At 42.6% G+C, this 11,955-nt stretch overlaps 1 protein-coding gene across 1 annotated transcript; it reads left to right on the top strand.

Moving 5' to 3' along the window:
• The first annotated feature begins 324 nt into the window (after nucleotides 1-324).
• mknk2b (MAPK interacting serine/threonine kinase 2b) lies at nucleotides 325-11,624 on the top strand. Its single transcript, XM_078258613.1, has 14 exons — nucleotides 325-454; nucleotides 1,069-1,286; nucleotides 1,813-1,903; nucleotides 2,166-2,267; nucleotides 2,401-2,498; nucleotides 4,872-4,951; nucleotides 5,223-5,296; nucleotides 5,472-5,576; nucleotides 5,769-5,824; nucleotides 5,983-6,078; nucleotides 9,381-9,575; nucleotides 9,712-9,876; nucleotides 9,986-10,026; nucleotides 10,151-11,624. Exons 2-14 carry the CDS (start codon nucleotides 1,236-1,238, stop codon nucleotides 10,422-10,424), a joined length of 1,428 nt encoding a protein of 475 aa, XP_078114739.1. The 5' UTR covers nucleotides 325-454; nucleotides 1,069-1,235; the 3' UTR covers nucleotides 10,425-11,624.
• Nucleotides 11,625-11,955: the final 331 nt, after the last annotated feature.

Here is an 11,955-nt window from a genome sequence, read left to right on the forward strand (position 1 = left end):
TCACTGGCTGGGTACCATATCGTGTGTTACTTTAGTTTCCGAGACCTTTTCCTGAAATATGTTCAGGTTTTCACGTAAGTCGATATTAAACTACTAAATGACGTACCTCATAAAGTTAATTATTACCGTATGTCTTCTGCACTACGTCGAGCAACTATTTATGCTTCTTACCTCGAGAAGAGATACAATTGTAGCAGCGAGACGAAATGGTACCTAGCCGCCATATCCATTTCTAGAAAGCACGTGATGCATCCCGTCTGTTGACGCAGTTCTGAGGAGGGAGGAGACAAGGAGGAGTCAGCAGAGAGGTTATAAAACACATAAACCGTTGCTCTTTCGCCACCTTCCACGCACTCACTATCAGGCTATCCCCTCCCTTGACCGTCCTCTGCGGCTTGTGAAGCAGTGGGTCAAACAACGACGCTAACACTGGAGCTGTAAAATTAACAACGGGGTGAGTACAAAAAAGTAACGTTAGCTTTGGATAGCGGCTGTTCATTCTCCCATTTTGTTTTGGCAATTTCAAACGCAATCGTTCTTCTCGCAACACTACAGTGACGTTACAGTATTAACGGTCGCTAACCTTTGTTGTCTGACGTTAAAATTGAATATGTGACAACGGTCAACTCGGGACCAGTGCTCACGACTTGGCCGTTATGACTAAACAAATGTTAGCCTCCCTGCGGCTGTTGAGGCGGCCTCAACCGTCACTCTACGACTGAAAACAGCGTGGCTTTCCGACATATTTGCTTATCTTACACGGACTGTAGTGTTGTAATGAGTGTCTCCGTCTCGTAACTTCTTAACTTCGCTAAATGGCTGTAGCCAACCTACAACAGTTGCTAAGGCTAAACGTGGGTGGCTATGCAGTTAACTGTTGTTGCACTCTGATTGTTTTTATTGCACACGAACATGTGACGAATATTCCCTGTTTATCTGCTATAACGTTACTTGTGTTTATGTGGTTAAGCGTTCATTTGAACTTGGCGAAACGTTTATTGTATGTTGGTGTCATTTGCTCTGGTAATATGGGTTGTAACGTTGCGGTGTGTTTTGTGTTGTCCACAGGGCTCCCGTTTAAAGCGCAGCAGCAAGTTGACCAGCCAGCGCAGTGTGATCACTTGCTACTCCCTCTGAAACGACTTTCTGTTTCGGAGAAGTGCAAATTGATAACCCAAAAACCACTGCAGCCGCCGCCGCACACCCACCAAAACATCATCCCAAATCAAAGCAAAATGGTGCAAAATAAGATCACCGAGGTCACTGGATTCCACCGCTCTTTCAGGGTGAGTTTGAAGATTTGTTGAAGGGAAAATGCAGAGCAGCTATCATGCCTTTTGGGAAGTCTCTATAATCGGCGAACATTTGTCAGCATGTATGAGAGCACCTCACTATATAAAAAAACCCATCTGTTGCTCTCCTACGTCTTATGGCTGACAAATGTACTGTGTGGCCTGGTGGGACATGTATGTTCAGTTATTGAAAGTGTGACTGGAGTGGGTGGCAGCTAATAGTTAAAGTTGCAGGAACATGGCTTGCTCTTGCATTCATTTTTAGCAAGATTTGTATTATGTTAGGATGGACTGCTGTGGGTCTTTAGATTACTAGCTAGATGGCTGTGCATCAAATATTTATGGTCATTTTAAAAGTTTCCACCAATCGGCTGTTTTGAGTCTACTCTTATTTCATGGTTTCAGAATGAGAGATAACAAAGGCTCTTATCAGTTGTGACTAACAATTTATTCTCTCAGCTAAATGGCTCATTGATTGCAAATCCTAACCAGAACATGGTTTGTTTTTATTATTTTCTAGGGCCAAAATCCCTTTGAATCTGATGACTTCACTAAAAATGGATCCCATCTCATTGATTCGTCATTTAATTTTGATTCCTCCCCAAGACATGGTAAGTATTTGAACTGTTTTGAAAATTGGTACTTTTTTTTTTTTTAATCTGAGTTTTGTTAATCCATAATGCTGTAGTTGCACCAAGAGTTACCTAGTTAATTAACCAAGGCTGGTTTCTCCAATTTGAAATAAATGTACAATTTACTTTCATCAACTCTATTCTGATTGACCTTAAATTTCCCTTATGTGCGGTCTTAAACTTTGTTTGGGTTGTTTCTTTGCCAGCACATGATAATGTAGCCACCTTTTTATTTTGACAGACATACCTTCCAGCCAGCCTATCGACATCCCAGATGCCAAGAAGAGAAACAAGAAGAAAAAGCGTTGCCGGGCAACTGACAGTTTCTCTGGACGATTCGAGGGTAAAAGCTTTTATTTCCAGTATCATTATGTCGCCGTTATAAATCTCTTCATAAAACATTGTATGGCGCATTTAGAGATTCTGCTCCTTCAATTATATTGAGTATTTTCTCAACGTGAAACTCTGTGCTACAGATGTCTACGGACTGCAGGAAGAGGTACTAGGAGAGGGCGCTTATGCCAGAGTGCAAACATGCATCAACCTCATCACCAATAAAGAGTATGCTGTCAAGGTAAGAAAGCAGCCATTTTCACACACTTGTATGGATGACTGAAATGTATTTGAAAACATTAGCATAATGCATGGAGTCTTGATTCCTGCAAGTCAGTGCTTCTGTCTCATGAGTCTGACTGTTCTTGTTGCCACATAACTCGCCTGTTTATGCGGGTCACCACGGCTAGAGATCAATCTAGAGACATTGCATTTCTAGGACTGCGCTTGGTTACTTCATCTTACTTTGTGAGTTTAGTTATGAAATGCCTTTGCACATAAAGGAGCCCTGTGGCATTACATCTAGTTGAAGAGCTACGGGATGTGCATCATTGTGTCCAGGTTTCCTTCTTTTCCCCGGTCATTCCATTGAAATCTTTCGTTGAGGGAAGTTCTGATCCTGGGGCAGGATACTTTTCCTTTTTTTTTTTGTTTGTTTGTTTAGCTCTCTATAATGGATGTCTGCAGGCTCTCATCTATGTTGTGCTACTGCTGTACTTTTCCCTTAATGTGCAACACTAGCTGCTGTTAGACACTTCCCCTCGCTGTTTTTACAGATTGTCAGCCTATCAGAAAGCTGGGAGGGATACACCCACCCCTTTTTTCATTACTCCTATTGCCTACAGAGGACGGTAGTTGTGAGAACATTGTGTACTGGTAACTGCCAAAACAAAACCCACGTAGAGAAGGAGGGGCGCTGGGTGAGGGTTGTGGCCCAAGCTGTTTACACTGCTTTGTTCTTTCTTGCTTGGTACAGTTTTTTTACTTTTTTATTTTTTTTATTTTTTATTTTTATTTTTTTTTTTTCTTCTCTTCCTTGTCCAAATTGGGTCTATACTTGTAAATACATGTCTTGACTCCTGGGGACTTCGTTTTTTCACTTTTTTATATGTAATGCTTATGTCCTCATTTTTAGGAACAAAACATTGTGGATTTTTTTTTCTTTGTTGAAAAGTAGAACTGAGGCTTGTTTATCTTTTTGAAAATCGCACCTAGCCCACTAATCCCATTTGAGACCCTGGACACTGAGCTATTTTTTTTTATTTTTTATATGTCTAATTAATCTAATAATTTGCAGTTGAATTCTGTTTCAAAAAGTTTGAAATGAGGTGTTGACGGTTCAAACCTGGTTCCCAATAGAGAAAGTGTCCATAGCATACCAATTAATATTTCAGGGGAATCAAAGCTTAAATTCTATTATGTGACCATGGTTGGCGTTATATACTCTGGGGTGGTTTGCTAGGTCCCTTGAGACTTTGTGGGGGAGGAGGCACAAGGGTCGGCAGTTATTGAAGGTCACTTAGGAGTTGGAGGGGGCTCCTGCCAGATGTCCTGTCTCCCCTCCCCCTCCAGACTGGAGTGAGTTTCATGTGTGGGCTCCTTGTGTTGCAATTGCAACAAAAGCCTTAGTGCACTAAGGGTGAGCAGAGGGCGGTGTAGTGCGTGCCTATCTGAAGCTCTGGTTCTCCAACAAATCCTTCTCCTTAAAGGTATTATTTCCCAACCCTGGGTTGATGATTGAACAGAAGGGCCATGTTTTGCAGCAGGTTATTCAGATCTGTGATTTGGATAAGCAACCATAAATTGTGTGTGTAGTGGTCAGGAGAAAGTGAGCTGATTGGGGGCTGTTTGTGTTGCTGACTCAGACTGGAACAGTGCAGAGGCTTTAACTGCTCACATGCCTCTTGTCTGTCTATTAATCCTAGACACACAACTGCAACTCTGGCCCCACTGGGCTTCAATAGCAGCTGTAATCCAGCTACCAGGAAGTACAACATGCACCGCCTCCCAAGCAGACAATAACCAACCAGGGCTGGAAAATTCAGGCCTTTTTGCTTTGGTGTCAGCAGTCTATCGTTCTGTTTCTCTTGGCAGGGCATCGTGCAGCTGGTGGCCCCTCGGTGGTTTAGTTCCAGGCAGCACAAAGTTATATTTAGCAAGCATTTTTAGTTTATCGTAAAAGTTTTGGATTAGCTGATGGGATGTTTCAAAGAACATGCATGGCTCCTTAAGAGCGCTTCAGATTTAAATATGGGTCATGCATGCAGTGCTAAATATAGAGATGCTGTGACTTGTTACATTCTCATTCTGTTGTCTCTGCTTTGGCAGGCAGCACTGAAAGTAGTTTAATCACTCATTACATCTGTGTCACAGGGTGGGCTGAAGGTAGGAAAGCAGGAAAATGCTGGTCTAGAAGGAAACCAGTTCTAGAGCTCTGTATATGGAATATATAATCTCTGCTAGACAGTTAAAACCAGGAGTGGGGTTTTGTGGTGCAGCTTGAGGGCACGGACTTCACCCAAACATCAACTCTAACAGATAGGCTCTGGGCATAGATGCTTTTCTTTGGGAGATTCTTATGGTAACGTGGCTGAACTATAATGTTCTGTTCCAGATCATTGAGAAAAGACCGGGTCACAGCCGCAGCCGTGTCTTCCGTGAGGTTGAGATGCTCTATCAATGCCAGGGCCACAGGTAATGTCCTTTTTGTCATCATGACCAACTAAAGCAATGCTACCTGATGAATGTATGGAGACAGTACCACAGACTGCCCTTGTGCGGAAAAGGGCCAAACTAAATGTGCCACACACAGTTGCGTGCTACCAGGGGCCGGTAAAAAAACAAGGAAAGACAAGACGATAGTTTCATAAACTATTCCACTTTTTTTAGAATTGAATGACCCTTCGAAAATGACGACCAATCCCTTGTTGAAGCTGGCTCATAGTGCTTTTTTTCTTTTCTGCAGTAACATCCTGGAGCTGGTGGAGTTCTTTGAAGAGGAAGACAAATTCTACCTGGTGTTTGAAAAGCTGAGAGGAGGTTAGTGAATTATAGCTGCTGCAGGATGCCTGCATCAGATCTGTTTATTTTTAAACATTCCTGTAAAGCAGTTTCTAGTGTGTAGCCAGTTGTTTCTGTCTGTGTGGGAAAGCATTTATTCTATGCTTTTTACTTGCAAATGGAGCTGATATACTCACATTGTTGCTCCTATTAGGGTCTATCTTGGCACAAATTCACAAGAGACGGCACTTCAGTGAGCAGGAAGCCAGTGTTGTCGTGCAGGACATTGCCAGCGCTCTAAATTTCCTGCATAACAAGGGTAAGACCACTCGTACAAAATGGCGAGCAAATTTTATTACTCGTCATGATCATCAAAAAGACCCAACAATGCTTTGTTTTGTTAAAAAAAAAAAAAAAAAAAAATGCATTATACTTGATTCTGGAATGATGGCTGGATCTTACTAACATTAAAGACTGACTGATTGCTTTTTGATTACATTTTTTTCCCCAGGAATGGCACATAGAGACCTGAAACCTGAAAACATTCTCTGTAAGAGTGCAGACAAGGTGAGTTTACTGTAAACATGTTTGAGCTAAAACCGTGCCCTAAAATGAAGATATGAACCCTGGTAATGATAAATGGCAGTGAAAATCTCTGGGCCCACAAGTAGATATTCCTTAAGAATGTAGATGAATTTGATTCTGAACTTGTATCTTTTTGTCAGATTTCCCCGGTCAAGATCTGTGACTTTGACTTGGGCAGTGGGATCAAGCTAAACAGCGACAGCTCACCTATTTCTACTCCTGAGCTCCTAACTCCTGTAAGTTCACCTGCATATTGTGCTTGTCTTGTTCGCCAAACAGTTCAGACCACTTTTATAAATGGTATTGGGGAAAGTGCTATAACAGGGAAATGAATGCATGCATGCAAGCAATGTATGAGTATAGCTATTGAGAGAAAGGAAGAGATGGAATCTGTCATATGGTCTTGGTCACATTTTCCTTGCAGTGGTTTGTGACCTTGTTGTGGATAAGCAGGGTGTTTTCAGGCTGTAAAACAATGTATTTATCAAGTCCAACTGGCTGGTTTACCATTGGGCAATCCTCAGTGGTGTTAGCGGCAGGGCAGCTCGCTGATTGGAGAGGGGAAAAGGTTGGGTTTTGAGGTTAAGGCAGTACAGTGTTGGACTCTGAAATGGACCTGTTGCTTATCAGTCGCAAATATTGAGGCACATGAGTTTAGGGGTTATGATTGTTTAACTCTCCTGCTGTTGTCACAACACAAAGCAAATCCTCTGAACACAGCCCACAAAAGTGGGACCCTTGCAACTTCAGAGGGGAATGGTAAAGTTGAACTGGCAAGCCCTGAACATGTCAACACATACTGTCTACTGGCTGGCTGGGGCTGGATAGATGGACCAGAGCAGGTGAAGCAGTTTAGCCTGCAGGAATGTAGGAGTGGGTGGGGGGTTTTTCTACACTGGTAACTTCATCTTCCTTAAGCAGTACTAATGGATAGAGCCCATCCCTTGACTATTTGAAAGGGAGATAGTTTTGGGGCCCAGGAGGCCTCTTGTTTTTAGTCTTTGAGGTTGGGTCTGATGACCGTGTGTGTTTGGTTCAGTAGGTATTTATTTTATTCTAAAGTTTTGTTGTAAATAACCACCAGACTTGATCTAATGCAACATTTCAGTGTAGGAAAAGTTGATGCCTGAGGATGGGACACAATGTGATTGTCTTGAAGGCTGCAGGGAATACATTGTAACTCTTACAAGGCCATGTCCTGTGGTATGAAGTTACAATGAAACCAAAACACAGCAACTCTTGCTCATTTCCCCTTTTCTCTGTAGTATAAGAGAAAAACATCCACCCTCCTGTCTTTCTGCTTAGTCTCCACCCAGTGTCCCCGACCGTGCTTGTCTGTGCTGTCTTTATGTTCTTTTTACAAAGGCTGTGCATAAGGCTTGTTCTAGAAATGTTAGTCTTTCCCCCTATACCTAGCAACTGAGATGTGATTGGCTCGACCAGTGGGAGGGGGAGGGTAACTGGGAGGGACAAATACCCAGTCTGTTTATCTGCTCATGCGTTTTGGCTTGTTTTCCTGGTCACAGGAACAATGTTATCCGTTACCCTGCCACCCCAGCCCCCCATTCCTACAGTTGCACAATATAATTTGCTTTTGCATTTATTGTTTATGTTCCTGATCCAACTAAATGCGTTTTATTCATCTTTTATCTAGGGGGTGTTTAAAAAAAATGTAAGTTTACTGTTGATGTGTGCTCTCTTGTACAATGGAGAACACATGGAAGAGCAGATGGACCTTTTCTAGGAAAAAGCTAATTTTAGTTAATTAAGAACTTTTAAGTTGGGGACTGGGTGAAACTGCAACATGAAAACATTACAGAGAAGCAGCTTAGACAGTTTTAAAAAAGGAACTGCATCTGTTATTTGTGGTTACAGATGCAGCTGCATGACAACATAACAGGTCTCTTGCCTGTAAGTCTCTTTAAAAATAATCCTGTAGTTTACAAATGGCAGAGGTGTGTGTCATCAGTGGTGTCAGTATGGCCTGACTAGTCACATGGTTTCAGGAAAGCCCCAGGTTGCGATGCTAACAAATCCTGTGGCAGCTGAATAGCGACTATCTGCAGCTTACAAGAAGGTTTAAGGAGGATGTGACTGACGCAAGTTCAGAAGGCATTTGCAGCTGCAGCAGCACAGAAAAAAACAAATGTGAGATTGCTGTTATTTCACTGCCCCTCTTCAGCTCTTATCACTGGCGAATGCAGGCAGTCCATGACTGGCTATCTTTATCCTGGCGGTGTATTCGGGTGGCTTTAAAACATGATTAGCCTCGATAGCAGTTTTTTGATAGCACAGCGATCTCATTGCCGTTTCAGTTTTGGGGCACCTTGGTAGGCAAACAAATCCTTTTGTGCCTGTGTCTTTTATTTCTGCGGCAGCTGCATTTGGCCTGAATCCTGTGAGCTTGTCTGTGGAGGCAGTTGCCAGACATGGTGTTGTTGGTGGAAATGTGGGGGTTGGGGGTTTTCTCTCCTACAGAAGCAGCTTTGTCTGAGATGAGATTCCTGTGCAGCAAATTTCATTACATAAGGGTGCAGCATGGGTAGGAGGAGTTCGGAGACAGCTGCTATATGGTACTGGGACACAATAGATGTGCTCATTGTAAACGGGCTCACCTACAGATGGAAGAATATAGGCCAGAGGGCTTTACCTTGTTCGGGACAAATACTAACTAAAATGTGTATATAGGCTACTGTTAAAAATAACTGATCAGAGCAGGTTCTCAGAATGTATACCAGTAGTCTATATTTAGAAATGTCTAACCCTAAACATGAAACATTAAATTTATTATTATAAAATTTTTGTTTAACCGTGACCCGATACCGGATAAACTGACGAAGATGGATGGATGTTTTTTGTTTAAGTTGATAGAATGAGGCAACAATAAAATGCGCGTCCTGCTGAACTAGCCACCTGCTCGTCTTTTCTGTTCCTAAAGTTTTTTTAAAACGACATTTGGGGTTTGTTTCTAAGTTGTGTAACTGGCGAGGGCTCAGCCCAGTCTCTGGCTCTGCAGGACACAATCCTCTTTTCCCTGCTCAGTGTTTGGCCTAATTTCTTTCTTAGCTGCATAACAAGGTACCGTCAGAGCTGATCTAACCCTTGCCCTCAGCTCATTCTGCCTGGCTTGTGTACAGCTGGATGGTCAAAGTAGTGAGTCACTGCTGCTGCCTACTCAAACTAACCTGCCTAATTATAGCATAGTCCTCCCTTCCTCTACCCTTGAAATGTAATTGTATGTGATGTTTCTACTTGGGTGTCCTTAACACATTGAGAAAAGCTGTATAGCTAATTTTTAAATGAACCCATCACTGCGCATAAGCATGTGACCATCACATAGGCTGCCGCCTCCCACCGCACAGCCCAAGAGTAGGCCCCAAGCTTTAACACTTGCAAACACGAGGTATCGGCTGAATGAAGGAACGTTGGCCGCTGCCAAATGAGGCCTGGGTTTCTCTCTCAACTTTCTTTCAGCTGTACTTTGTTTTTTTGTCATCCCTGGAGCTTACCAACTTGTTTTTTTTTTTTTTTGTTTCAGTGTGGCTCAGCAGAGTACATGGCACCTGAGGTGGTTGAGGCCTTCAGTGAGGAAGCCACAATTTATGACAAGCGCTGTGACCTGTGGAGCCTTGGAGTCATCCTCTACATCATGCTGAGCGGCTACCCACCTTTCGTAGGCCGATGTGGAGGTGACTGTGGCTGGGAATTAGGGGAACCCTGCCACACCTGCCAGGTAAGAATTTGACAACTTATTTCAGCCCTTCAGTTTCCTAGATCTTGTACAGGACATTAGTGACACTTAAACAATGCATCTTCTCTCCATCCAGGTCAAAGTAACTGATGGTACATGTTTTTATGTCCATTTCTAGAACACTTTGTTTGAGAGTATCCAGGAAGGAAAATATGAGTTTCCAGAGAAAGACTGGGCTCACATCTCCTTAAGTGCCAAAGACCTAATATCCAAACTTTTGGTTCGGGATGCCAAAAACCGCCTGAGTGCCAGCCAGGTGCTGCAGCACCCCTGGGTGCAGGGGGTAGGTCCAAAATTATGAAGCCTCTTTGGCATGTCTTTGACAGACATTGTTTATGTTTAGGGTTAATTAGTAAGTCTTGAGGTTTATAACTTTTTAACTATTTTTTCAGGGTGCATCTGACACTTTGCCAACATCCATCCTGCATCAAAGGTAAGAAAATGTTGTTGCAGCTACAATAGACTGCATTCCTTTGGACACTTAAGCCTAAAAATATTTGCACCTTGTAATTCAGTTTTTTTTGTAAGTTTGTCAGTTTTGTAATTTTGTCCATTAGAACCAACAATGCCAGGGATCTGACATTCTTTGCTGACAAGGCCATGGCTGTCAATCGGCAGCTGGCTGAACAGGATGGCATGGAAGACCAGCAGCAGCAGGAAGTCCCATTTGTTGTTACCGCTACTGGTTCTTCTATGCGCCTCTCTCCTCCTTCCAACTCCAAGCTGGCCAGGCGCAGGCAGCAAAACAGCCAGCTCAAGGGAGGGCCCGTCTCTGCTGCAGAGCTTTGTCAGCTCTTGGCTCCTCTCGTTATTGTAGGAGACTGTGCCTGAACTTTCTCAACCCTGACCTCCGACCTTCTGTTTAGATTTAAGTCCAGATCTACTCTGAGACTTTCTTTACCATTCTGGCCCCTCTCTCTGGCTCTAGCTGGCCTTGGTTCCTCTGCCATTCAGGTGTTCTTGCCTCACTGTAAAAGGAGATGCTGCTTGCAGCCCTTCCTCTAAATGCCTTCTGAAGCACATCAGCCCAGGGCCTGCAAATTGCAAACACACATGTGCATGTACAGGTCGGGGAGAAGGTCCAGTTAATGATTTGGTAGAGAGAAGTATTTTCTTTTCTTTTTTTTTTCTTTTCTTTTTTTCTCTCCTTTTTCATAAAACTCAGTTCAGAAGAAAGCAGAACACTTATCTTCGAAATTAAGCTCAGACACCAAAGGACAACCTGTTATGCTGCTCCCACGTTACAACTGGATCCACTGTGAATTAAGTTATCTGGAATGTTCTCTTTGCCTGCCTGTATGTATGTATGTATGTATGTATGTATGTATATGCACGAATGGCCCATCTGCAGATACGTACAAGCTTATGCAATATGCCAAGATGAAGGCTGTTCCTGTCTCGAAGGGATTCAGCATAAGGGGTTGGAAGGGCTGTAAGCCAATGCTGTCCGTGCCTGGTGCGGTTCATTAATATCGCTGGGGACTTCAAAGATTCTTTTTCTCTATTTAAGAAATTTCTCAACACTGAGCCTCCTCTGTCAATGTCTGAGATTAAACACGCACTCATCTAGCTTGGTGGCCATGCACTTAATGCTCATGGAGCAAAGAATGTTTGTCTGTAGCCAGCCAGCCATTAATTACTGTTGTACCGATTATTTGGTTTATTACACCAACATTTATACCAAATTATCAGTGGCAACACTTTCAGTGTTTGAGACCATCAGGCAAGTCTAATAGTATTGTTAAACCATTGTAATTGGTTTATGATGCATGGCCCCCCCCGAAATTAAATTTCTGAGCTAGCTCTGCCGTATATCTGGTATGTTGGTACAAGCTAATTATGTTAAATGGCTAGGCAAGTGAAACAGGGTCAGTGTTACTTTAATTGGAAATAATTCATGACATGTCCCCTTGCCACGTCTTCTTTTTTTGTTGTAATTTTTGTTTCTACATATGAATTAATGCATTATATTGAACCTTGAATATTTTGGCAGTAAAGGTTAGAACTCCTATCAGGGGTTTGAAAAGCACATTTTGGCAAATGTGACTTGAGTGTCATTTGTTGATCGAATACATTTATTTGGACCATTTCCCCCACAAAGGTTCACCATTGTCTTGTTTTATATAAGGCACCCCTTTCAAAATAATGACCTAACAAACTAAAAGGCAGATGGTATTTTTCAAAAACAAAAAAAAGGAAAAACATTCCACAAAAAAGTCTTCCACGGACATGTAGCTGTATTAAGTTTACTTTATTTTTCATGTTTGAAAACTCCATGTCAGTGCCACACTGATTTCTCTCCCCTCCTCCCCCCCCTCTTTTGTCTGGCTGTTAAGCTTTTATTTTCTATATGGTGATTTCC

This window comes from Sander vitreus, chromosome 9, assembly GCF_031162955.1.
Source record: "Sander vitreus isolate 19-12246 chromosome 9, sanVit1, whole genome shotgun sequence".
NCBI lineage: Eukaryota > Metazoa > Chordata > Actinopteri > Perciformes > Percidae > Sander > Sander vitreus.

Excerpts from the sequence above, each read along its gene's own strand:
- mknk2b (XM_078258613.1), top strand. The coding sequence starts at position 1,236 with ATGGTGCAAAATAAGATCACCGAGGTCACTGGATTCCACCGCTCTTTC. Across the intron at positions 5,297-5,471 it reads GTTTGAAAAGCTGAGAGGAG|GGTCTATCTTGGCACAAATT; the intron begins GTTAGTGAATTA and ends TGCTCCTATTAG. Across the intron at positions 6,079-9,380 it reads CTCCTGAGCTCCTAACTCCT|TGTGGCTCAGCAGAGTACAT; the intron begins GTAAGTTCACCT and ends TTTTTGTTTCAG.